A 27,102-nucleotide genomic window follows, 5' to 3' on the forward strand; every position below is an offset into this window, starting at 1 on the left:
GGGCAGGGGTGAGTCGAGACAAGTATTTGGAACATTGAGTTTCTCTGTGGAGACTAATGATAAAGATCTCTTAACTTTTTAAATAACTTAAGATATCTTTTCTAATAAGCTAAGATGATTCTTAGACTCAACTATGCTAGACATTGCCACTTTTTCTTTTGTTTTTAAAAACGTATATACGTTGTTCAAAGCCAAAATCAGAAATACTCCCATTCAATCAAGCCCATTTTTTCAAGTTCCCTGAGAGGACACATACCGACACGCTACAGAATTTACAGAAAGTAAATTATTTACAAGGACCATTTAAAGTCAAATTTCTATTTCACCAAATAAAACCTGCAGAATAAATTACATCTTTACAACGGGTTGTTGCTATACATTTATTCAAATCAAGAAAACTGTCATAATTAAAGCTCTCAAAGTAATTTTGGCACAGACGAAATCTTGGTCATTTTGTTAAGTCCCTGAGTTCTTAACAGGCTGGTTTTTGCATTCAGCCTCGTCCCTGGCTACTTGGGCTCCTGCCTCCCCACAGTGCTCCCCAACCTACTCTGGCTCCATAAGCTAACTCTAGGTCAACGTTTGATGCCTTAACCTTTCCAACCCATGGTGCTGGGCAGAAATCCCGCAGCTTTGGGGACATTCACAATCGGAGTCCTCAACCCGAAGAGCGCCCCCTATGTTTCTGTTTACTGCTGGGCAGAAGTATCAGGGTGCCTCTCACGCATGCATCTCTTATTTCTGAAGTTGCCTCAGATGAACCGTGAGTGTTTTAACGTCTCTAAGGCTTTATGCCTCAGATGCTCATCCAAACACTGGATGGCAAAGAGGTCAACGTCCGTGTCGAACTTGTTGGCAAACAAATGGTGCTTGCGGAGCATCCAGTTCAAGTCACCTGCTCCGAACACGCACACAGAACGCACGTGGATGCCACTGCAGGGTGGGTAGGGGGCACCCTTGGAAACATCACCCTCGAAGTACTGCCATTTGACAAACCTCGCAATCGCGTGCATGTCAGACATGTCATACTTCTGACTTAAGGAAAGGGAGCCTGGGACATCCGGGATCCTCTGAATAGTGGCCCAGAGATACTCATCTGGGCTGTAGGTGTCTTTTGCCCACTCCATAAACTTTTGGATTTTTTCATTCTCTAGCACATACCCCACGTACTTCCTACTGACCACAAAATAGGCACTGCCCGAGAACAGGGGGGTTTCAAGAGGGGGCTGCATTTTGTCGGTCCCCGTGTTCGTCAGCTTTCCGTTAACAACCGTATAATGCTTTTTCCACCTTTCTTTTTTGTTGGATGGCATCCTCTCGGTTTCTAGGTTGTTTTCACCCATTAGTGACTTGAGCTTCCGGACAATTTCCAAGTTGGTTTTAATAGGAAAATCCATACCGCAAAGATTTATCAAGTACTTCCAGTCCGCCCTCATCCTGTAGAGGTCCTGCATGCAGTTGAGGTCGGCCTGAACCCGGCTCCATGACGCGTACACCACACTCTCCAGCTGACTGGCCACGAAGACATTACTGAAGCAGGATGCGATGCTCAGCACCGCGGCCAAGAAGGAATCCTCTGATTTTCTGTCCACGTGAATGCAGTAGAAATTCTGGGGCGCGTAGATGGCCCTCAGGAGCCTGTCAAGCATTTCAATTTTGTGATGGACCACTATAGAATATGCGATGGGAAATTCTGCCTCTTCTTTACTAAGGGGCTGCGTGATATATTTGCGCGCCTTGATGAAAGCGTGACAATCTCTGGTCATGTTTATATAGTCACCGGCTGTCCTCCGAGGACGCTGCCTAAACTTCGTCGTTAGAATTTCAAGCTGTACCTTTTGGATTTCTTCTACATCTCCCTGTAAAACTTTGGTACAATTAATATTACTACTAGGATTCTCTCCAACCAGCTCCAAATGTCCAACACTTACAAATTCAGGCTTTTGGTGAATTCTTAAAACAGAGAAGGTGACCAGGGAAAAAACGAGAAGCAGGAAGAGGTATTTAGTGGGATAAGAGAAAAGTCTCCTCCGCAGCAACTTTCTCAGCATTTCAAACAACAATCAGAGATTGTCCTTAATTAAGGGCAGTCTTCCAGGCTTTAGGCAGTCATGATTCCTCTCCTGTCGTGGCCTTGAGAGTTGTCAGTTTGCACTGATCAAAACTGCAAAGGCATTTTGAGATGGAGACCGGCACTAAAAGAGAAGGAGAAGGAACATATATAAATACAGTCTTGTTACAACATCTCGGGTTTAAAAAGCATCCTCTTTGCTATGAGGTCAGACGTTGGTCAATCAGCAGAAGAGGGTAGTGTTAGAGGAAACCCACAGCCTGCAATAGTAACACCAGATAATTAAAAAAGAATACGGGGGGGGCCCTCCTAGCTGCTCAGTCAGTGGAGCATACATATGCTCTTGATTTGGGGGTTTGGAGTTCAAGCCCTGTGTTGAGATGGCATAAAAATAAATAAATAAAATAAATAAGAATAAATAAAAGAAAAACAAAAAAAAAAAAAAAGAAAGGAAGAAGTACAAGGATGTGCTAAGATACCCTACATGATACTACTTGGGAATTTACCTCTCAGGAAAATTAAGGTACAAAATCACAGCTGAAGACCTAGGCTACCCTTACTCCACTCTCCACATCTCATCTCACAGTTGGTGAGATGAGTTTTTCCTCCTCTGCCAGTTCTAATGAGCACCACTGCCTCAAAATCATTACTGTATCTGGGTTCCTCCTGACACTTCCATTAATGTCCATCAGTTGGCCTCAGCAGCCCCAAATATTTGAAGATCAGCTTCATCCTGCTCTCCACTAAGTTAGGACTGGAGGTCCTCTTATGGGGAAGTTCAAAAACAGCTGTGACTTCTAAGAATTTCTGAAGGGAAAGCATGTCATGTGACTTTGCAAACTAAACCAGGAAGGCCCCGCTGAAACCAGGCCAGATTTGGGTCTGTCTGGAATCTCTCTTAGTTCAGGTCCAAATCAGTCACCACAGGAAGACATACACAGTCCAAAACAGAGACAAAGCCTTGCATTTTCTGCACTGCTTTGAACAGGTTATAGCAATTAATGCTTGTGAGAAACAACAGTTGTATACAAATTACAATGTATGACATACCTATTGTCTATATTCAAATGGATATAAAAAAAATATAAAATATGGGGCACCTGGGTGGCTCAGTGGGTTAAAGCCTCAGCCTTCGATTCAGGTCATGATCTCAGGGTCCTGGGATGGAGCCCCATATCAGGCTCTTTGCTCAGCAGGGAGCCTGCTTCCCCCCCCCACCCCACCGCCTGCCTCTCTGCCTGCTTGTGATGTCTTCTGTCAAATGAATAAATAAAATCTTTAAAATATATATATATAAAATATAAAAACCCCACCCATTTTTACTGTGTTTACAAATATACAAATATTACAAAATATATCTTGTTTTAAAAATCAATTTTATAATTTGACAATTGGTTCTATAATGTTACTGTTCCTTTTTAAAAGATTTTTAAGTAATCTCTATATCCAACCTGGGGCTCAAACTTACAACCCTGAGATCAAGAATCCTATGCTCTACTGAGTCAGCCAGCCACCCCTAAAGTGCTACTGTTCTAACAAAGAAAGACAAATACCATTGATTATCTCCATACCAGATTCATAGAGATTTGAAACTGGTTTTTAATACCAGGATTAGCACTAGAACTTTAAAATATTTAGTTAGGGTTGACCAAAATAAATAAATAAATAAATAAATAAATAAATAAATAAATATTTAGTTAGGAAATAAATTGTGAATATTAATAATACAAATAAAAACAAATAATTGGCTATTATCAGCATAGAATAATGTTATGAAAAGTACCTAGTTGTTAAATTAAATTAAATTAAATTTTTTTAACCATTCAGAATTAAAGAAATTCTGGCTCATTTAGTTTCCAGATTTCAGGTAACATACTGTGTTTGGAGTGACTTTCATGCAGTCAGGTTTCTTATAATACTAGGCATTTGGCAATGGTGCTATGTCCCATGAAGCTTTTAAAAAAATCTATGAAATGAGAAGGGAAATGTGTGAAGGGATGTAATGCCCATGTAAGTATACACACACTCAGAAAACATGCTGGTAAACTAATCCTATGTATTCACCTTTTTCCCCTCAAAAATTATGGCTGGTTCATTTCTTGCTTTTAAAATTTCCTGTCCAATCTTACTTGTTTTTCTAATGCTGGTTGTGTACTGCTAAAGGTTTGAAAATATTTGCAATTTGGGTCAAGCTTTTCCAAAGAAAACTCTACCAACATGTCCCAAAGTGGGTGCCAAGGAACGGTGAAATGGTCCAATACCATTGGAAAATCCAATATATTTTATCTCCACTATGAAGATTCCCAGTGCTCACTGGCCCACTGAAACAATCTTGGGATCGAGTTAGCTGCTTATCTCATCTTCTTCCAACTACCTTGTCCACCACCAGACTCCCAACCTGTATTAGCAAGAAATGTGGGGCAATTCTGCAAAAATACTTAAGCATGGCAACCATTAAAACAAAAGATCATAAAATGATGCCACTAGGCAGCTTCTGCTCCATACTGGTTCAGACATTTGAAGAAATCTGTCCAGTCATTAGGGTCATCTGATCTCCATCCAAGCTAACTGATTAGGGCCGCATACCATAAAGGAAACAAACCTTTGAAAACTAATCTAGAAAAGTCACTCAACAAAGAGCAACATCACCAAACCCCAGGCAGGGCAGGGGCAGAGGTCTGACTTCCAGAGTTGGCACATTATAAAATCTCCCTTTTTCTTTCTTCCTTCCTTCCTTTGAGAGAGAGGTGTGCAAGAGAGGGCGGGAGAGTGGGAGAGGCAGAGAACCTCAAGCTCACGAGGAGCCCAGTACAGGGCTCACTCACGCACCCCTAAAATGTCCCTTTAACAACAAAAAAAAATTATAGAGTATGTCAATTAACAAAAGTATAGCCCATACAGAGGAAAAAAGCAGTCAGTAAAAATGGTCTCCGAGGAAGCCCAGGTATTAGACTTAACAAAGACTTTAAGTCAGCTGTCATAAATATTTTCAAAGAACTAGAGAACTGAAAATATGTGAATGACAGACAACCAAATTGAGAATTTCAATAAAGAGACACAAAATGATAAAGAAAAAACCCAAAAGAAATCTGGAAGTGAAAAGTACAGTAAACTGAACTGAAAAATTGTCTACAAGGGCTCAACACTAGGTTTAAACAGACAGAAGAAAGAATCAGTGGAACTGAGAGGACAGGTCAAGTGACAGTATTCCGTCTGAGGAACAAAAAGGAAAGAGAATTAGGAAAAACAGAGCTCCAGAAACATGTGAGATGACATTAAACATTATCAACAAATGTGTAACAGGATTTGCAGAAGGAAAGGGGAGGGGCTAAAACATCTGAATAATGCTGCAAACTTCCCCAAATTTTATTTAAAAAAATTAATCTACACATCCATGAGCTCCAAGTAGGCAAAATGGTACAATTACTTCGGTGGTTTGGCCATTTCTTACAAAGCTGAACGGAGGCTGACCTCTCAACCTGGCAATCACACTTCCAGGTTTTGTTTAATGGTCTAAGATATGGCCTATCCTGGACAATGTTCTATGTGTTGAGAAGAGTGTCTTTTGTTGATGTTGGGTGGAATGTTCTACGGATATCCATTAGTCTAACTGGTTTATTGTGGAGTTCAAGTTTTTGGATTCCTTGCTGCCTTTCCTCCTTCTAGTCTCTAGAAGTGTTCCAACATAAAATGAGAAGTTCCAACTGGTCAGGACTAGGGTGCAACGGCATACTCATTGGAGTGGGAGGACAGACAAAATATCCTCAGGGACAGCGAGTGAAGAGGCAGCAAATAAAACCTGAAAAGCAGACAGTCGCAAGGTAACGGATTCAGCAGATCGAAGAATCCCAGACTGACAGTAGGGAAAGAAAAAACCGGCTCTATTTTTGCGACAGGATCTTCAAAAGGTTCAGGGAAATGGTAGCAGCACAGATCCCAGAGGGGGATGAGAATGTCTGAAACAAAAACAAAACAGTATTGGCTATTTAAAAGCAGTTGGGTTTCTCTCTACCCTGAAACCTGGCGATGGCCCAAGTTTATATTCTCTGCAGGCTGGGGCACACCAGGCACTATGGAAAGCAGGGTCTCCAACCAGGAAACAGTGGAACCGAGTGACCCAAAGACAATAGCTACTGAGATCTCCTTCCCTATTTCCAGCTATCAGTTCCCAGAAGTTCGACAGCCAAGCCAATGCAGGAGTTTATTTACTAGGGAATCCAACCAGGCCAAGACTTAAATACTCATTTAAGTTAGAAATTTCCCCAAATGTTCAAGGAAACAGACTGTGTACAGGAAGAAGAAAACTGATAATAATAGTATCCCGAGAGTAGAAAATATATCGCATTCTATCAATCAGAAAGATGATATGGCCCGAAAACAGGCCATCCCATATGCTCTTTTGCAATGTGACCTTGCCATTCTCCAATCAAGAAATAGTCAAAATTTTTTTCCCCTTGAATTTGGACAACCTTACGACTATACTGACTGGTAGAGACTGGCGGAAGTGAGGTGATGTGGCCACCTAGGCCAGGTCATGGAAAACTAAGCAGCTTCCAACAGATTTTCTTAGAAAATCTGCTCTCCAGAGGCTTCCTTTTGGAACCAGCTTCCATATGGTACTAAGCCAGAGAGTCTAAGGTACCCAAGCCACCAGTCCCAGGCCTTCATTCATCCCAGCCCAGACACGTAAGTGAAGAAGCCCCCAGATGATTCCAGCCTGTGGTCACTCAAGTCTTCTCTAAATTCCTGACCCACAGAGTATGTGATCAAAAAATAAAATGGAAACGTTCATGTTACTACATTTGGGGAGATTTGCTTCACAGCAGGGACTCCCAACAAAATCAGAAACTACACGAACAGAACACATAGCAAATAAAACAGAGTTCTTAAAAATTAATGACATGATAGGAAAAACTGCAAAACTCAATGGTAGTGTTGGAAAAGAAAGCTGAGGAAGACTCTCCGGGAGTTAGTTAGGCAAATAGGCAAACCAAATGATGGGAAAGTTGAGGGGGGGAAAAGGTAATTTAGAGAACCAGACCAGGAGATCCAGTCTCTGAATGAATAACAAGACCTCCAGAAAGACAAAACAGAAAAAAAATAGAAGGAAGCAATCAGTTAATTAAATGGTTGAATATTATTTCTCACAAAAAAGCAACAGATTGACATTCCTTGGAACACCAACACAATGGGTAAAAACGGATCCACACCGAGACACATTCCTGAATCGTGAAATATTGGAATACTGGTATAGAGAATACCACACAGATCTCCAGAGGGGGAAAATAAGCCTCACAGACAGGATTCAGAAAATGAAGATTATGGCAACAGCATCAACAATGCTGAAGGAAAGTGAACTCCGGAGGAGAATTCGTTCAATCACATGAACTACTATGTCAATTAAGGGTAAAATAAAAACATTTTACATCTTAAGACAGGTTCAGTCTCAAAATATTTACCTTTACGCACTTTTGTTTTGCTTTGTTTTTTTAAAGGTTTTATTTATTTATTTGACAGAGATCACAAGTAGGCAGAGAGGCAGGTGGAGAGAGAGGAAGGGAAGCAGGCTCCCTGTGGAGCAGAGAGCCCGATGAGGGGCTCAATCCCAGGACTGTGGGATCATGACCTGAGCCGAAGGCAGAGACTTAACCCACTGAGCCACCCAGGCGTCCTCGTACTTTAGTTTTTGATGGAGTTCATCCTCTAGTGGCTTCCTGAGATAAAGCTTGGGGGTGCCTGACTGGTTCAGTCCACAGAGCATGTGATTCTTAATCTCAGGATTAAAAGTCGACGAGCCCCACTTTGGGGAGTAGAATTTATGTTAAAAACCAAAACCCAAAAAACTAAAGTATAAACTAAGAAAGGAGAAAATACAGGAATGAGAAAAGGTATAATCCCAAGATAACAGTAAAGGAACATCCTAGCCTGTACCACAGGCCAACAGATCCCACTGTAGCAGGCGAGGGCAGATCACAAGGGCCCAGGACAGGATGGCTCTGTCGGCTCAGTGGGTGAAGTGACCGACTCTTGATTTCTGTTCAGGTCATGGTCTCAGGGTCGTGAGGTCAAGCCCCGGGTCAGGCTCTGCACACTAAGTAAAGAGTCTGCTGGACATTCTTTCCCTCGCCCTCTGCCCCTCCCCCATCTTGCATGCATGAGCTCCGGGGCACGCGTGCATTCTCATTCTAAAATAAACAAACAAATAAATAAAATATATATTTAAAAAAAAAAGGGCCCCAGGAAACTCGCCTTTAAGATGAAACTGATGGAATGACTATGAAAACTAATTTAAACAGCCACCAGGGTTTGGGCTGTGAATTTATAACTACATTGAAAACAAAGCAAACGAGGGAGGGTTGGGGTGATAATTACTGCCTCCAAAGAAATCAGAGACATGCAATGATGAAAAAAGCCATCACTGTGCTCTGTGGCTTAGCTCTGAAGAGCATTGGTCTTAATGCAAACACGGTTTTCTCAACTGAGATTCACTGAAACCTCATTAGGAGGACAGAGCAATGGGAAAGATGGTTATTGGAAGAAACGGGTTGTGTGCTATGCCCAGCATCACATAACGGACATTGCTGCTCCAAACAAAAGGTCTCTGCCTAATTTAACCCACCACCTCTCTCTCGTCTTCAACAGCTCACCACGGTAAGGACAGGACAGAAGGAGGAGTGGGGGACTGTTTTCACAAAGTACATGAGGACATCCATGTAAGGAAGTCTAAAACCCAGTGATTATCGAACCTAGATTTGTTTGGAATATGTCAGGACACAGAGGACCTTATGACATAATAACTAAGAACTAGATGACCAAGCACACGCCTCAGTATTTTAAATAAACTGATGCCAAAAGACGACTTTCGGGGCGCCTGGGTGGCTCAGTGGGTTAAGCCTCTGCCTTCGGCTAGGGTCATGATCCCAGGGTCCTGGGATCGAGCCCCACATCACGCTCTCTGCTCCGCAGGGAGCCTGCTTCCTCCTCTCTGCCTACTTGTGAGCTCTGTCTGTCAAATAAATAAATAAAATCTTAAAAAAAAAAAAAAAGGTTAACTTTCATTCCAGTAACATACTTCCTAGTTTTAGTGAATTTCACTACATAGAGAAGAAAAGGAAAAAAAATTAAAGAAATGAGTGACCTGTGGCTCAGGCTATACTATCCTAAATTCTTTTTTAATAGTACTAAAAATAATTAATAATAATAATAAGGGAAAGCAGGAAGAGGGTGGAAGAAAGGAATAATACATATTTTTATTATAAAGTAATAGGACAGAACATATTTAGACTTCAAAGTAGAATTTACCATATTTACTTGAATTTGCATATACATGTGGACATACGGACACATCCCTAAGAACAATCAGGATTTTCCTGTTCAGCCTCTAATTACTCTCCAGACTCCCAGACAAGGTGCAAGATAAGAAGGGCCCTGCACTGGGGAGCTCCATTAACCTTGGGTAAGGTTAAAGGGGACAGGTGAGTGAACTGTAGAAAACAAAGAGTGGGTTTCAAAAAAGTAAACCCTTTTCTCCTCTACCATTTCCACCTGTCATTCTGGCTTAAGTCCAAACAAAACTACTCTATGCAAGAATAATTCCCTCTACCTATGGCCTATTGTTTCATTTTTAATAGTGGAAATTTTTCTAAAAAAAAAAAAAAAAAAAGTACATGCGCGCACACCACGCAGGTATGCATAAACCAACAGCTGGATGACTAAGTCAGGGTCTGCAACGTATGGCCCTTCTGCAGCAGGAAGCTGGCCTCTAGTCCCCCTTGAGTCTGTGACTCACGTTCATGGACTCCCGAGGATTATTATTCTGTGACGCAGAGGCTGCTGGGACAGGAGCAGAATACCCACTACCGTGACTGATGCTAAAGATGTTCAAGGCTCGCAGAGGACTGGGACCCGAAGAGCATCCTGAAGCAGCCAAGGGAAGGAACAGGAAGTGGTTAAGATCTCAAGGCTACATCCTGCCATTCCGGGTGGAGTTCTTTCCACCACCATGTCTCCATGGTCTCACCCCATCTGGGGGAACCTGGTCGGTCGCCTGGCTGTGTCTGTGACTCGCTGCAGCAAGGTGCCAAGATTTTCTTAGGTGTCACCTTAACTCAAGCTCCTGAGACCCCCAAAACTTAGGACAGTGATTAAAAACCCCAAGCTCCACAGTTTAGGTCACTGTCTCCCAGAGTTCATTCCAGAGTTTTCTTGGGCTCCAGCCACGGAAACATGGGCGACAGGAAAATCCTTCTAGGACTGGCACTGTCCTGTTTCCTGTGCCCTCTGGAAAGGGCGCTTTCCACATGAAATAAGATATTATAACTAAAGCCAGATGGGGTGACTAAGGGAGGAGAGGCCTGAAAGCATGTCTCCTTCCTCCAGAACCCCATCTTCTAGGGCCAGGCACAGAACACGCCGCAGAGAATACCTCAGTCATGTTTGTTGAATGAGTACAAGTCTCTTTCAAAGGAAGCCCATGTTCCTCTGCTAAAAAATTTAATTAACATCTCTTCTCTCTACTGAGGAGTTGTTTTTAGTTCTCTACAGCTGCCCTGTGGGTACTCGGGCTCAGGAAACCCACAGGAAAAATGCCAGACTTGCCGACTTTCAAGCAGGGACAAATCATAGACTCTTCCTGGTTCTTGGCACTCTTGGGGAAGTATGCGTTTTTCAAAACAATGTGCATTTAACTCTGACTAAAAGAAAGGCTACTGCTTTTCTAAAATGTTAAAGGTAGTGATAAAATTAAGAGCTAGGAAGACAAACTGATCGGTTCTTAAACATAATGGATTAAAAAATCAGTATTTTAGGGGCGCCTGGGTGGCTCAGTGGTTTAAGCTGCTGCCTTCAGCTCAGGTCATGATCTCGGAGTCCTGGGATCGAGTCCTGCATCGGGCTCTCTGCTCAGCAGGGAGCCTGCTTCCCTCTCACTCTCTCTGTCTGCTTCTCTGCCTACTTATGATCTCTCTGTCAAATAAATAAATAAAATCTTTAAAAAAAAAATCAGTATTTTAAAGCTCACTAAGCAGAATGGGATATTGGAATTCCATTTCTACCTTTTTTTTTACATTTCCCTTAGCTGTTTAACCTCATATGAAAGTGTATTTAATACTTACGTAAAACCTCAAAATATGTAGTAAAATTAATGGAAGTTTCCCAATGACCTAATTTTAAATTAGATGACATTAAATAAAACTAGGTTTTATCTGTGGGGTCACCTTTAAAAGAGAAAGAGAGAAAGAAGGAAAGAAGGATGAATGGAAGGGACGGGAAAGAAAGGAAGAAAGTAAGAAAAGGAAGGGAGGGAGGGAAATCGGGATGGAGGGGGAGGGAAGGAAGAGTTCTCTCTGCCTGAATTAATGGCAAGAAAAACTCTATAGACTATTTTTCCCATGTACTCACTATACTACAGCGGGATGAATCTAACTCAAGCATTTCATTCATTCCTGGAAATAGCACTGTTGTGTGTCCCCACTGCTTTCTCCCCTGGAGGCACAACCAGGGACTCAAGTAGCTGACACCATCCTGCCTACGGGCTTGGCAGGCAAGATGCACCACACCACATCTCTGCCACAGAACCAAAAGCTGTAAGTCCACCAAGAGGAAAAGAAAGGCTCCAAGAAGGCTTCCTCGATTACGGCGGACCTGAATCACAAAAGACGGGTAGGATTTAGACAGGATGCAAAGGAGAGAAAGGATGCTGTAGAAAAATCTCTGTCCTGCTCCAGAGAGGCTCCTCATCCATCCAGTAAGCCTTGCTCGGTAATCATGAGAATGTTCAAACCATCCCCGGAATGGCAGGAATCTGGAAGAACCAAGACAGAAACTGTTCTGGAAACTTCCTTTGTAAATCTAAGGTAGACAGTTAGTACAGAGACCACAGAGACTAGACTTGATCTGTGATTTGTTCTCGGAATGCCACCTTTTCTTTGCCTGCCCCTTTCGACACACATGAACACGCTCTGAATGTTTGGGACCAAAGACCCAATAACTTGCCTGGCTTAGTCCTTTTCCCAAGAAGCCATGTACATTGTGTTAATGAGAGTCAAAAGAGAGGCGCGGACACGCCAGCAGGGCCAGACACAATGCCACGTAACACTGCAGTGGACTTGCTGCGGGCCACTTCTCTTCCCCCATCTAGATGTCTGTGTCCTTTAGCTATCAGTGGGGCCTGTGGCTGAAGCAAGGTTTGAAGACCCTACCTCCAAGCTCAGTGCTAAAGAAAACATGGAAACCGGGAAATGTAGGCAATCAAGCTGGTCCCTGACAGACATAGATCACAAGTAGGCAGAGAGGGAAGCAGAGAGTGGGAGAGGGAAGCAGGCTCCCTGCTGAGCGGAGAGCCCCATGTAGGGCTCTAACTCAGGACCCTGGGATTTTGACCTGAGCCAAAGGCAGAGGCTTTAACCCACTGGGCCACCCAGGCACTCCACGCTGGTCCCTTCTAACAGGATTCTGGAATTATGTGCCTTTCAGATCAACATTTGTATTTTCCATAGCAAAAATATGTCCCACTGATCCCACCCATCAGTACCCATGCTTTCTTGGTATCTTGAATCCTCTTCAAATGTATATTTCAGTGCTAGAAATATATATGGGGGTACCTGGGAGGCTCAGTCGATTAAGCACATGACTCTTGGCTCTGGCTCAGGTCATAAGCTCAGGGTCCTATGATCAAGCCCTGCATCAGGCTTTATGCTCAGCATGGAGACCCCTGGAGTTACCTCCCTCTGCTTGTACTCTCTCACTCTCTCTCTAAAATAAATAAATAAAATCTTAAAAAAAAAAGGAAACATATGGATTTACAAAGTTTTATACACTACCTTGAAAGCCAAAAGAATGCCCATAATTGTACAAAAGTACCAGAATTAAGGCATTGTATCAGTAGCCAGGAAAAGTAAACGATAAACTAAACATGGGGGATGCATTGAGGAATATTACTCAGCCTTGAAAAGGAAAGACATTCTGCCACATGCTACAACACAGGTGAACCCGAGACGAGCTAAGCGAAGGAAGTCGGGATGATTCCATTTATATGCAGTACCTACAGTTATCAATTCATAAAAGATGGACGTATACCAGAGTAGGGGCTGAGGGTTCTATGTGTGCCTGGGTAGAAGTTACAGTTCATTGGGTATACAGTTTGTTTGGGATGATGAAAAGTTCTGGAAATGGATAGTGGAGACAGACGTCCTTAATGCCACTGAATTTTCCTAACATAGTTTTTAACCTCAAGGGTATTTTTAAAAATCACTTTATTATGATTTTTTAAAAGATGCAGCTTGTTTACAACTTTATGATTTTTAAAAAGATGCAGCTTGTTTACAACTAGACTAGACCTTCAGAGTAGGTAGGTACCCGTAGGATGTTACATAGAAAAGGCTTTTTAAATTAAGAGAAGATAGACCTTAAAGGATGTATGTTACAAAGGCATTGGAGGAGTGAACCAGGTTGTTTGAACACACAAAAAGGGGTCTTTTTTGAGTTTAGTGTTAGGAAAATTTGGAATTTGGACATGAAGAACAAAGATCATCTATCTGCCTCCGTCTCAAAAGACTGGTGCTTCTTACTGCCTACGCAGCTTTTATCTCCTGTTTCCTTAATGCATGAGCAATGGCTAAACTAAAATGGGAAAAAACTGTCCTCTAATGCAATAGTTCATTTGTAGAGGTGGACCTTTGTAGACTTAAATGCAATATATCTACTTCTGCGCGTGCACGCGCACACACACAGTGTTTTTTTTTGTTTTGTTTTGTTTTTAAAGATTTTATTTGACAGAGAGTGAGAGCATAAGCAGGGGAGCAAAAGAGGCAGAGGGAGAAGCAGACTCTGCTGAACAGGAAGCCTGATGCTGGACTCGATCCCAGGACTCTGGGATCACAACCTGAGCTGAAGGCAGACCCGTAACTGACTGAGCCAACCAGTTAGCTCCCGTTTTTTTTTTGTCTTCTTTTTCTCAAGAAACTGTCAACCTCATTACTCACCGCAGGCCAAAAGTGAGTATAAAAGATCTTATTGTTCACTTCAAAATTCCAAACTTCAAGAGCAATAAACCTTGTCCTCTCCTTAAAAAAAAAAAAAAGAATTCTAGGTGGTTTAGAATACTAAAGAGAACACCAAGTTTTACGGAAACAAAAGTTTAGATTTTCAAGTTTCTTTTGTCTGCTCTTAATTTTGAATATGAGAATACTAGGGCACAGAGGTCATGCGCTTGGCTCGGCCACCTGTCCAGAACAATTCTTTAGCAGAGAGAGCTTAACAACAGCCCCGGTTTGTGTCCCATCTGCTTGTCACACCGCCCATAGGTCCTGGGCCTTCTGAACAACCCCAGTTTTAAATATCCCAGGCTTTAAATGCTTCCTGTGTCCCAGCAATTCTAATCCAAAATACCAGATTCCTTTTTGTTTTTAAAGGAAGTCCTAAAATTCCGGGTCATAGCATGTGTCTGGATCTTTGGCTGGCAAATCTTAATTGTCAGAGTAGATCTTCTCTTTTAATTATGCAAAAAAATTAAAGCTACCCATGAGCAAGAATGAGAAGTGCTCTTTTAACATATTAAAATCCAGCTTTACTTCCTGCAATGTGGTCCCTTTCTGGATTCCCCCTCTGAGATCAAACCTCACTGGCAGGTGGGCGGGGGGGGGGGGGGGGGGGGGGGGCGGGCACAGAGGAAGACAGCTGCGTGAATCAAACAGAAGAGACGATAAATCCCATGTCCTCTTCTATTGTAGGATTTCAGCAAACCACCTCATCTCTCTGAGCTTTGGTTTCCTCATCTGAAAAGTGACTCGTAATACCCTCACGGTTGGGATGCGGGTGATTTGAAAACCTCTCAACCACCTGGCAGAGACTGGTATGTGGCAGTTGCTGGATAAACAGGTGTCCTCACCATCATCTCCTACTTCAGCACTAAATTCCACATAATCCTGTCTCTGCACTGTTCCAAGCACTTCCTCGGTGTGCTCTCGGTAATCGGATCTAGTCTCAGGCTCCTTGCCCACTCCCTCTCCTCAACACTGTTCCCTAGGTCTACCAAAGGCTTAATTCAACTTGAAAAAAATGAAAAGAACGAGAAAAACAAAGAGTTCAAGTTGTTCAAAATCCCTCCCTTTGCTCAAAGAAAGGTCCAGCAGACTGTGGATGCTTTTGTTAAATGTGCCTTCAAGCTCAAAGTGTTTTCCGGCTAAGGAAACTATAGAGTACAGTATTAAATGCTCTCAGTTACGGTGTGCTGGGAGAATTCCATGAACCCGGAGTCCCCTGCATCAGGTCAGACAGGATGAGTGTCATCTGAGCAACCCCAAACCACAGGTCGCGTCCTGGATGGCACTCATCCTGTCTTCAGGACTGACCTTTCCCTTCCTCACTCGGTGCTCCTCACCTGTGCACAAGGGCCATGGGGTTTGGTTACGGGTCCCCAAATCCCGACTCCTACAGCCGCCTGTTGCTCCTCAGTGGGTGGATGACGGACAGGGACAGGGGAGGCTGAGCCCTGGCCAGAGTGACTGTCCGGTGTGGAAGACAAGAGGGAGGATCTGGGGCAAGACAAAATACTAATCAGGCTGTAAGTACACAAGCCTGAAGACTGGTTTTCTTGCATGACAGCTTCGGAAATTGATAGGCATTTGAAATGTGCCTATAGTGTTCACTACTATGGTGGTTTCCTTTTTTATGTTATGTGTTATGTTATGTTATATTATTTCCTTAAAAGCAGATGTTAAAATTGATGGTGCTTTCACAATGGGAGTTACTACGGGATTAAGGGGATTGTTCAGGTGAAGAGTTAGCAAGGACTTGCACCAGGCATTTTACTTACATTGTCTCAATTCTCACAACCCAGGAAGTAGATACTTTCCCTCTCACTTCACAGTCAAGGAAACTGAGGCTTTAGATTGCTTTGAATTGGGTCATTTGTTCCCATTTACAGGCAGAGAAGAGGTGGGAGGGGGTTCAGCCCAAGGCTGAGTCCCCAGGGGGTAGAAGGTACAGAGCAGCCTCACTTTCTGGCCCAAAACACTGGGTCTGGTTATTAACAGCTTCAAATCATACCTTGCCCTGCTTCCTAAACCTTCCACAGAACCCCAGAACCTTCCAAATTCCTGTGGGTGTAACTATGACAAACTCTGCTCCTGAGGGCTTCAGTCCTAAGACAGAGGGACCCATTTACCATCTAAAACCTAGCCTTCCCTTGAAGTGGATGCATAAACTTGATGCAACATTTTCATTGTATGTAAGATGACATTTAGGTATGTATGTTGAATTTGAAAGTACTGCCAAAGCCAGGAATGAATGAATTCTCTCGGTAATGAAACGAGGGAAAAAAAAAAAAAAAGATTTTTGAGAAACAGCATCCACAGAGAAGCTACACTCTAGCATGTATAAAATAAACCCATTAAAAAAACAAGGCTCCATACAGACTATCAATGTGCACTAGAAAAATTTGAGAAGCACAGACCTATCCAAAACTATTCCGTGATCCTCTTTTTGTTTGGGGGTGGGGTATTTATTCAAGCACCTTTGAAATGTTTGAGTTTTTAATTTACTTTAAGATATTTCTTTTAAAATTGCAAGAGAAAATGGCCCCAATCCTCCACCACAAGCTCCAGTTAAGTATGCTGGCAAAGCATTGTAGTTCAAGATTACTTCCAAACAAACAAAAAGCCACTTACAGTTTCAGTCCACTTACACATCATTTTCAAGTTCCCTTCTAACGCCCATCCAGGGACACTTCTGACTTACACTTGTGCATAGATGTTAACAGCAGCTGGGACTCGATTTTCTGTTCTGTTTTTTTTCTATTAATGGACAGCGAAGAGTCTTTATTGTTTTTTGGCCACAGTTAGTATGTGTCTTGCGGTTGGATATTAAGGGTATTTCCAAATGATATTGTTATAAAGAAGAACTATGAACCCTTTTAAAAATATGCATAATTTGTTTTCTCTTGGCTTTGTAAAGGATTTCCAGGAATAGGATTCTTGAATCAAAACTTACAACTTTCTAAAAACAAAACAAAACAAAAAAACCTTACAAATTTCTGTTGCTCTTGATTGCCTTCCAAATGGACTACACTCATACAGCCAGTAGTAATATCTGAGCACCATTTTCTGTACGTTTACTATATAATTATCTTAATTATGTACCATATATTCATCCACTGTATAATTATCTTTGTCATTATCACAACTGTTTAATGGTACCTCACTGAGGTTTCATTTTGTATTTCTTTGACTACCAGTTACTCAGTATTTTCTCTTGAGTATTATTTACATGCGAGAAGGAGAACTTAGTAGCAATGATTTTAGCTCTGGAACCAAACTGCTCAGATCAAAAACTGGACATATCACCCACCAACTCAGACTTCTGTACACCCTTAACTTCAACCTTCGGCTTCTTTGCTAGTAAAAATAGTAAATAATAACAACAATAATTTTAGGCAATTTGACAGGATTAGGGCCATGTGTACCTTAGAGTCTTTATAGCGCAAGAGGAGCCAACATGTCATATGCTTACACCGTATGTGACACATGGGCCCTACATAAACATTAGCCATTTATTCACTATTGTTATTAAATATTTTCTCCTGTCTGGACATTGTTCACATCTTTAGTTCATGCCTAGAGGGAACTTTTTTCAGACCTCCACAATCAGCAACTGTATTTGAAGTTTCCTGACGAACACCTGAATACACTCAATTTAATTCCACACCTAGTAGCCATTACACAAAACAGAATCCTAGGTTCTGGGTTACGGTGGGGTGGGGCGGGGGAGTGGTCCTATATAATGCATCTTCCTGGTCTCAGGGAATCTACACATGCTTATTTGCTGAGCCTTCTGGGGGAAATTCTAGTCTTGATCAATATAGGTAAAAACTATTTGGGGAACAATGCATCCATTGTAGTGCTGAAAGGACAGGAGAGCATCTGGCGAAACTGGCCAGAAACCACTCTGAGGGTCCCCCTGGGGGCAGGGGAGGTTAACAGGGACTCTCCTTCCTGGGATGGCCACACTCCAGGGGCAGCGGCTGTACCTCATGCTTCAGGAATTCTCCTTGTTAGCCAGGTGTTTTGCTAATTAGCAGCCGTGTTGGAAACGAGAATTTTCCTAAGTGGATTGAATGACTCTGATTAGCATAACATGGGAAAGAGTAAAACAAAGATGAGATGGGGTGCTCCGACTCTATTCCGTCTGGAATAGAGGCATCCTAGAGGCCTGTCCCGCACACAAACATCTGAAGGACAAAAGCCCCTGGCAAGTCACATAGCCTAGGACAGTGCCTTAGGCGCACTCCTGGGTCCAGCTGCTGATTCCAGAAAATTCGTGATTACTTGACTCCAACCCGTGATCATGCTGCTACCCCAAGCACACCTTTTGTGGGAGAGGCAGTCAGACCCCCTCGACAGGGCATATGCGGCCCCAGACTTGCTTCTTGCTTTTTAATTCTCACCCTTACCTGTAGAGGAGAATGTGGCCCTCCCCAGTCTGCTTCCCCAAAATATCCAAAAGGGCCTGGGGCAGATCTCTGTCAACAGCAGAGTGGAGGCTAAGGAAGGAAAGAATGAGAACCACAAGGCCTGTGTGGAAATAACATTTACCTGTCCTGGGGCAGAGAACTTGCCACAACCATCCCCGACACCGACACCCCCCCCCCAATTTATTTTTTCCTCCTTTCTTTTTAAAGCATTCAAAGTGGATTATTTAAAGAAGTTTAAGGTACACATTTCAAGAGAAGCAAGACACGCATACATTCTGTATTCGTTCAATTTCAGAGTAGAAGCTCTAACAGCAATGTATTTCCCACGAATGAACCGTAGGAGCACATCATGGGGAAGATGGAGTTTTAGAGTTTACAAGGAAATCCAGTTCTCCATTTGCTGTAGGGAGAGGAGGGCACCTTGCCTCGGTTTTTAATGATAAGCTTACACATTTTTTAGGGCAAGCACCAAGAGTAAAAGCTTTGGAGTAAGTCCCATCTAGATATGTGTATTTCTTTAAAAAATTTTAGGGGCGCCTGGGTGGCTCAGTGGGTTGGGCCGCTGCCTTTGGCTCGGGTCATGATCTCAGGGTCCTGGGATCGAGTCCCGCATTGGGCTCTCTGCTCGGCGGGGAGCCTGCTTCCCTCTCTCTCTCTCTGCCTGCCTCTCTGTCTACTTGTGATCTCTCTGTCAAATATACAAATAAAAAAAAAATTTTTTTTAAATTTTATGTTCCACTGTACTAATGCACATTATTAAAAAGATGGGGAAAAGAGGAAATAATGCTTATAAGTATAATCACTTATGGTACAAATACAAATAGATATTAATATTTGTAATGAAAGCAATAGATTAAATGTGTTTAAAAAAAAAAAAAAGATCTTATTCATTTGAGAGAGAGAGGGAGAGAAAACAAGCAGGGGGGAGGTGCAGGGGGAGAGAGAGAAGCTGTTTCCCCACGGAGCAGGGAGCCCAATGCCTGAGCCACACATGCAGGTGCCCCTAAATATGCTTTATTTTTGAAAACTCTTGGTTAATTACCTTGTTATAGAGTCCTGTCAAGCACTGGTTCCAAGTTTCCTGTAGCCTAACATTTTGTTTTAATGGCTGTCTGTCTGGGTGACACGTATCCACTGGACAAACAGTAGAACACTCTGGGCTTTGCTGTCTACATATTGATACTTTCACAAAGTCTTTTTTGGTGAGATTCAGCTGGTAGTTCTCCAACCCTCGTCCCTGCAAACCAGTCAGCTGGTGCCACATTTTTATGAATCTAACAAAAGGACTCAAAACCCACTGATACTCTTCACTTCAAAGATTTTGTCAGACAATTCTTTTTCCAAGTTCTTCTAGGTTTTCGGTTTTGGAAAAGAGTTTTGACCAGCCACAGATTTACCATATTTCTTGGCAATGTGTTTACATTCCAGCGAAAACATTCCCAAACAGCTCTTTCCAAAATGTGCCTCTGTAGCATAAATTCTCCAGAGAAGCAATCACCCTTCTCACTGTGAAAATGTCACAAAGACCTTGGATTGTTCCCGGTATACCCACTTCCCCCACTTGGTGGGTTCAACCACCCAAAAGCTCTCCAAATAATGTTGATCAAAGTTTTTGCAACCCAGGCTCTAGGCTCCTCCCCCTTCCCAGAGGCCAGTGAGTGGGGCTAAAAGCTCCAACCCTCCAATTACGGTTCTTTCCGGTGCCCACCCCACCCTGAGGCTACCTAGGGCCCCCCTACACCTCAGCCACCTTAGCAGCAGGTGTGGAAACTGAGCTCTTTAGATGAACAACAAAAGACACTCTTATCATCCCAATCCCTCAGGAAATTCCAAGGGCATCAGAACCCAGCAACAAAGACCAAACCTGTATTTACCAGTCTATCAAGGCTGAGCCCAAGGGTAATCATCATTCATCATCTACCAGTGTATGGCAGTAGAACATGCTTGATGAACACTGGTTGACAAACTGGCGGACTTCTCCAACCCACCAAACTCAGCAGTGGGTCGTGCCTCCTTCAGAGAGCTCAACTCTGAGGCAAACAAGCCATCCTCTCCCGCCCTCTTTCCATCAAAGACCAACCCCCCCCCCCACCTGTGTAATGGAATCCAGCCTCTTTCCCCTTTGAAACCAGGCTCAGTCACGGATTTCTCACTCCCACAGGCTTAGCTTCTCTCCTCCACCAGAAACTCGCCAGCAGCATTAGAATTTGTTCAGGTGTCTCCAATCTCAAATGGAAAAGGAGAGAGAGAAAAATGAAAGGAAACCACAGACCCCACATTTCCTCTGTATTCCGCATGTCTGCTTCGTTTCTCAGTCCCCGTATGCAATGGCTCCTCCTCTTCCAAACACAGTGGTCTTCTTCTTCAGGCCAGCCCCTTTCTCTTACCCTACACCCCTCCCCTGATGATCTTTTGTGTATGCAATGATTACCCACATGCAACAGCTCCCAACAGGACTTCCTTCCACCCCATCTTTTTCAAGAGTTCCAGATGCCAACTCCTTGGTCTCCACTCGAGTCTCACAAGCAAAATCTATCCCAAGGAATCACCTTCCCTCCCTCACCCTGAGGCTCTCTAACACCGTGAATGGTTTCACGACCCCATCCCACTCAAGTTATTTATGCCAGCAACTTTCAAAACATGCTCCGTATCACGCTGTTCATCAATCACATCCAAATAATCACCACTTTCATACTGACTTTAGCTACAAACTCAACCTCTCTCTCTTTCCCTCCTCCCTCCAAGCCCTCTATGTCTGGCTTCTGTTCAGCATCACTGTACCATAAGGGCCCCGGTGAGAGCAAATACCTTTCCACTCTGCCCTGCACCCCAGCCTGCCCCGCTTCAGGGTATGCGTGCAAAGTGACAGGCTGAGGGCCTGAGGCCTTTGGTCCTGCCTAGCTGGGACAAAGTAGTCCAACTTTTCCAGTCTACACAAAGGCACCAAAGATACCAGCCCAGCCTAACCCTGCAAACCATTCTCCACACAGCAGTGGAGATGATCTTTTCAAAAACCCAAACTTAATCACTCATTTCATCTCCTATTTAACAACCTTCAAAAGGTTCCCATTACCTTTCCATCGAAACTCAGTCCTGAAAATGACCCAAGAGGTCACCCTAAAGCCATATTTCTGCCTTGGTATTAACCCTTCTGACATGGAACTCAGGCCCCTAATTCACCCGACGACTTCCTATTCATTTTTCAGGACTTCTTTTAAGTTATCACTTCCTAGGGAGACCTACCCTGAGTAATCTCTTCCCCTAGTTGAGGTCCTCAGGTTAGATGCTCTCTAGACATCGTGGGCTTTTTGGAGTCCCACCAACAACTGGGACAGCCTGTGGGACTATGTGCTGGTCTATCTCCAACTCATCCTCTAGCCATGAGGCTGGAAGGCTCAGAAAGTGGGGGGACCTTCCATCCTTCCCAGCCCTGGGGTCAGAGCTGACAAAGCCTGTCACGTGCGGGTGCTCTGTAAGTTGTTCAATGAGTGCCTTAAGAAACAGGTTGCTCAGGGACCCACGTGCCCCCCCCCCTCCAAAAACACAGTTTGGCTAACTCTTTAGCAAAAGAAAAATTATTCATGGGAAGAATTTTTTTTAGACAGGGGTGTAAATTTTTTTTTAATTATTTTTCAAAATTTTTTTTTTTAATGTTTTTGGTATTCTCCACACCCATTGTGGGGCTCCCCTGTGATCCCAGGGTCAAGAAATCACATGCTCTTTCAGCTGAGCTAGCCAGATGCCCCTTCTTAGTGAATTTAGTGCACCAATGACTGAATACATGCAGACTCCTGATTGGAAATATTAGTACAGTCTGTGAGTTGGAAACTCTCAGCGCTCTGGGGTGGCAGTAACCTCTCCAGGGATTTGCGTTAGCGATCCCAATCCCCTTCTAGGCTATGAACAAGGAACCAGGGTCAACTTCTGGGTATGCAACCTGTAGAGTCACACAGGGCCCTGTGATTCACCTAATACTCAAGCTGTCTGCTGTCTTCTTGATCATCTTCTTCTTCTTCTTTTTTTTTTTTTTAGTTTTATTTAAGTAATCTCTATACGCAGTATGGAACTCGAACTCATGACCCTGAGATCAAGAGTCACATGCTTCTCCAACTGGGCCAGCCAGGCACCCGGCATTTGTGGTATCCTTACGAATTTCTAAACAAATTCTAAACAAATCCTTAAGAATTTCTAAACAAATTATGTAGCCAATCCTGAGTCTTACAAGTTTGATTCTGGAAGGAAACCAATGGATTGCCATTCCCTATCTAAGGATGCACCTTTTAAAACTAGGGCTGTGTTTTCAACCTCCTAAAAATAGAGAGTTGGTTATATATTCCGTATATTTTCTTCTTTTGATATGAATCTATTGTGTATTAGGGCTTGTGTATTGTGTATTGTGTATGTAGGGCTCTCTTCTATCAAATCAGAATTTCTCAGACTACAGAAATATATGGTTGTCTTAGCTATTACTGTTAGCTAAAAGCTTTTTATGGTTTTTTTTTTAAAGATTTAATTTATTTATTTGACAGAAAGAGATCACAAATAGGCAGAGAGAGAGGAGGCAGCACGCTCCCACCTAGCAGAGAGCCCGATGTGGGGCTTGATCCCAGGACCCTGGGACCATGACCTGAGCCAAAGGCAGAGGCCTCAACCCACTGAGCCACCCAGGCGCCCCCTTTTTATGGTTTCTAAAAACTAAATTCTACTCTGAATATGATCTACAGTGAGTCTCATTGTTAAAATTTTTGCTTGGAATGTTTGTGGTTCTCTTAGGAATCGTGTCAATTTTCCCAAATCAGTAAGCATGGTTCATTAATATTTTATTACCTTAAAAAAAATTAAAAGACATCAAGTAAACTAAAAGGAGAAAATTGGGGGCACCTAAAGCATCTGACTTTTCATTTCTGCTCAGGTCATGATCTCAGGGTCAGGATCGGGGTCTCGGTGAGAAGTCTGTTAGACATTTTCTCCCTCTTCCTCTGCCCGTCTTCCAGCCTGCTCCCTCTTTTTCTCAAATAAAAATAAATACATCTTTTTTTAAAAAAGGTAAAATAAAAGGAGAAAAATGAAAACCACTCTAGAATTCCTTTTCAGCTTCCACTACTTTAAACTTTGGAAATTTAACAACCACATGGAACACCCAAAATTTCCTTGGAGACACATCCTGGTAGGACACATGGGGCTGTTCACAGAGAACACTAGTTTACTCATCTTTACTATGAAAATATTTTTAAATGTAGATGATTGTTTAGACCTAACAGATAGCTTCTCTAGTCACTAGACGTTTAAGAGTCAATTGTATCTACAGTTTAGTTCATAAACATCAAGAACATTTTAAGTATTGGCTCATTCTTTTCCCCAACCAGGTGACTCTATCCTCCAGGGGACATGTGGCAAGATCTGGAGACATCTGGGTTACTCTAACTGCAGGGAGGGGACGACTGGCATTTCAGGGTAGGACCAGGATGCTGTGGCATATCCCACAACACGCAGGGCAGGGCAATTTCCACAACAAAAGCTTAACTGGTCCAAATGTCAACATACGTGGCCTCTGCCACAGATGGCCACAAAGAAACACGACAACCTTAAGCATTGCATCCGGCGTCAAAGCCAATGTGGTTAAGAGTAAAGATAGTCCCCAATGAGAAAGTCATTTGGGAACTCCTCTTTTAAGTCAGGGAGTTAGGTATTTGGCATCCTGAACTAGAACCATGAATAAATTTTCATTGGAATGACCATGAGAGACTGTGGACTCTTGAGAAACAAACTGAGGGTTTTGGAGGGGAGAGAGGTGGAGAGTGGAGAGATGGGTGAGCCTGGCGGTGGGTATTAAGGAGGGAACGCACAGTATGGAGCACTGGGTGTGGTGCATAAACAATGAATCTTGGAACACTGAAAAAAATTTTAAAAAAAGAAACTAAAAAAAAAAGCATGACCATTAGCAGCAGTGACACAATTCCTTGTGGCTGGCCCATGAAAGACTATTTTACGTGTGCATCCTTCATGGAAAACAAGGAATTGAGAATTGGAAGAAATCATTTCAACAGCATTAATCTCGGCTTCCCACCACCTCACTTCATGACAAGTGCACCATATCTACATCATAGGTCAGAATTTTTCATTCCCCTCAAGAATGCAATCACCAGCTATAGAAGTTTCCAAGACAGATCTGAAAACGAATGACGCAAGAACCAAATCTGATTGGTTCTTGTGTTTTAAAAAAGAAAAAGAGAGACAGTATTTAAATCAGGTTTTACTTTGTTTAAAAAAAAAAAAAAGAAAGCAAAGAAAAAGATTTTTCAGCTAGTTGGGGGAGGGGAGAAAGTTCTAGACACGCTGGGTCAGAATCCCTGCAGGGTTATGGGCAGTGAATGGCCACCCCCACAGATGGTTTTAGGAAGTCCTCCCTAGGTCACCTGTGCCCAGCCAAGTCCTCCTTAAATCTCCCACCCATTACCTGATCAGTCCCTGTAACATAGCTGATTTTGTAAATCATTGATAATTCTCAAGGACATTTTTCTTTATGTTAAGCAACTAAGTTACAAATAAAAAAAAAACAACTAACGTGGTTGGAAGTGGTCTTGTCATCAGTCAGGGATGAATTGTAATTAATGAAGGATGAAATCCACTAGAGATTTGGGGCCCAGGCTAAAGAGGTCCTTCCCAGGGCCAGGGAAGGAAGGGCAGATGAGCTGCCTTCCCCAGGAAGTAGAAACCAGTATCAGCCTCTTCCACCTAACAATAAAACTCTGTAAAAGCAAATTTACAGTGTATTACACTGTTTTTAAAAATTGAGGAGTCAGTCACTTCTAAGAGCTCAAGTTTCCCCAACCACACCTTGAACGGCTGTGAAAAATCCATTAGACAATAGCAGATACCCACCAAGCTTTGGGTTTCTCTTTTTGCGGAAAGAGAAATCTGTTACCCTATCCTCTGACAGGGGAGCCTGTCTGGAACTGCCTGGGCTCCTAGCAGGTAATTTACACTGATCTTTAAAAACCATTCACCCCTCCTCCTCCACTCTATAAAACAAATCTGCCTTTCAGAACAGCTCTGAAAGGGGGACAGAGTGCCCAGAGCAGGCGACAAGTCCTACCAATCTACAAATTCAGGTCACAGAAACCTGTAGCCTGTTCTCATCTCAAGGAACCAGTGCTTTCTTCGAACCTCGTATATCCTTCCCAGTTGGACGCTTGTCTAACGAGTTGTTAAATAAAGCTCTCTTCCCTCCAGAAAGGAAATCAAGCGAAGGGTGCCACGGTTGCCCGGTGACTAAAAACCTTACCTCCACCTGGGCAGCCCCTAAGGTGCAGGCCGGATCTGCAGACGACCTCATCCACGGTGAGAAAGAAGTGTGTGACCGGTGCGGGTGCCTGGGGCTCGCTCGGCATGGAGGGAACGCTCTGCAAGGAGAGAAGAGCCGTGAGACAGGGCTGCTTTCACTTCAAAAAGCTAATAACCAAAAATTGGAAGAATGTGAGTCAGAAAGGGGGTGCTAACAGAAAAAAAAAAAGTGACCTAGGAAGGAAACGATCACCTGTTTTCCAAACAGACCCGGCAGCGCGAGTTTCCTACACCCGCGGGGTAAGGACAGAGAGGGAGCAGGAGGCAAGGGAGAAGCGGAGGTCTGGGGTGGGGACTTCGGAGTCCCTTTCCAGTCGCTTGCCCCAAGGCGAGTCATTTCTCATCCCGGTGTCGGCTTCTTCATCGGTAAAATGAGGGTAATAATGCCTCTTTGCAGGGCTGCGGGAAGGATTAGACGGAGCTGGCACCCAAGAGACAGAAGTAACTGTTCGCTCTCCTGCCCATCCACGCCCGCAGCCAACTCCGACTTCTCAGTTCCTACTCGCTACCCCGACCCGGGGGAAGGAAGTCAGAAAGAAAGTGGCTTCCAGGTGACATTGGGCACCGGAGTCCTGGCCCCGGGCTCCACGGATCGAATCAGAAGTAAGGCCCAGGGAAAGCGTCCAGAACGCACACGCGCTCCCGGCTCACTCCCACCGAGCGTCCGCTCCCTCCGGCCAGGGCTCCGCTTCCTCTTCCCCAGCGGACCCCCCCCCCATGCCGCCCCCGGGGCAGCGGGGCCCTGGCTGAGAGCCGGCTCCCTCCCTCGCATCCTTCCCACCCTTCCAACCGCCACCGGGCGCCATAGCGGCCGATCCGGGTTGCCGGGAGCGGGGAGGACGGAGTGGAGGAATCGGTTACCTGCAGCAAGCCTGTGGCCGCCGGGGCGCATTAGGGTGCGCTACCGCGCGGCACCCCAAATACCCGCGCACTGGCCACGCGATGCGCTACCCGCGCTGCTGCGCTGGCTGCGCTGGCTGACCGCGCCTCCTGCCTCACCGACTCCTACCCCGCCGCCTCGCCCCTGGCCCCGCCCCGTGAGGGCCCGCCCCCAGCACCCCTGCCTCGCCCACCTCGGAGGTTTCAGGGCGGGGCGCGGAGGGGGGCGAGCGCGCGGGAGCCGGGGACAGCGCGCCCTCTGGGTCTGAGCGAGGTGTGGGCCGAGAGCCGGCGTCCACGTGCTTTCTTCCTCTGTCCGCTTCCTCACGGTCGCCCTGGT

The 27,102-nt window shown here is 43.9% G+C and overlaps 1 protein-coding gene across 4 annotated transcripts; it reads right to left on the reverse strand.

The window, feature by feature from the left end:
• Positions 1 to 26,891, reverse strand: GCNT1 (glucosaminyl (N-acetyl) transferase 1). 4 transcript variants are annotated; one of them, XM_046021886.1, is made up of 4 exons: positions 26,745 to 26,891; positions 26,077 to 26,282; positions 25,825 to 25,942; positions 1 to 2,195 (listed from the first exon to the last, which is right to left on the reverse strand). In XM_046021886.1, exon 4 carries the CDS (start codon positions 2,049 to 2,051, stop codon positions 753 to 755), a length of 1,299 nt encoding a protein of 432 aa, XP_045877842.1. In that variant the 5' UTR covers positions 2,052 to 2,195; positions 25,825 to 25,942; positions 26,077 to 26,282; positions 26,745 to 26,891; the 3' UTR covers positions 1 to 752. The 4 variants fall into 4 exon arrangements, with proteins under 4 accessions (XP_045877842.1, XP_045877841.1, XP_045877840.1 ...); XM_046021885.1 differs by lacking the exon at positions 26,077 to 26,282 and adding an exon at positions 20,632 to 20,765 and having other exon boundaries at positions 26,745 to 26,877; XM_046021884.1 differs by lacking the exon at positions 26,077 to 26,282 and having other exon boundaries at positions 26,745 to 26,877.
• Between the last annotated feature and the right edge of the window lie 211 nt (positions 26,892 to 27,102).

This window comes from Meles meles, chromosome 11 (genome assembly GCF_922984935.1).
Source record: "Meles meles chromosome 11, mMelMel3.1 paternal haplotype, whole genome shotgun sequence".
Taxonomy (NCBI): Eukaryota; Metazoa; Chordata; class Mammalia; order Carnivora; family Mustelidae; genus Meles; species Meles meles.

What these genes read in the sequence shown, in the direction of transcription:
- GCNT1 (XM_046021886.1), bottom strand. Translation starts at nt 2,051, where the DNA reads ATGCTGAGAAAGTTGCTGCGGAGGAGACTTTTCTCTTATCCCACTAAA.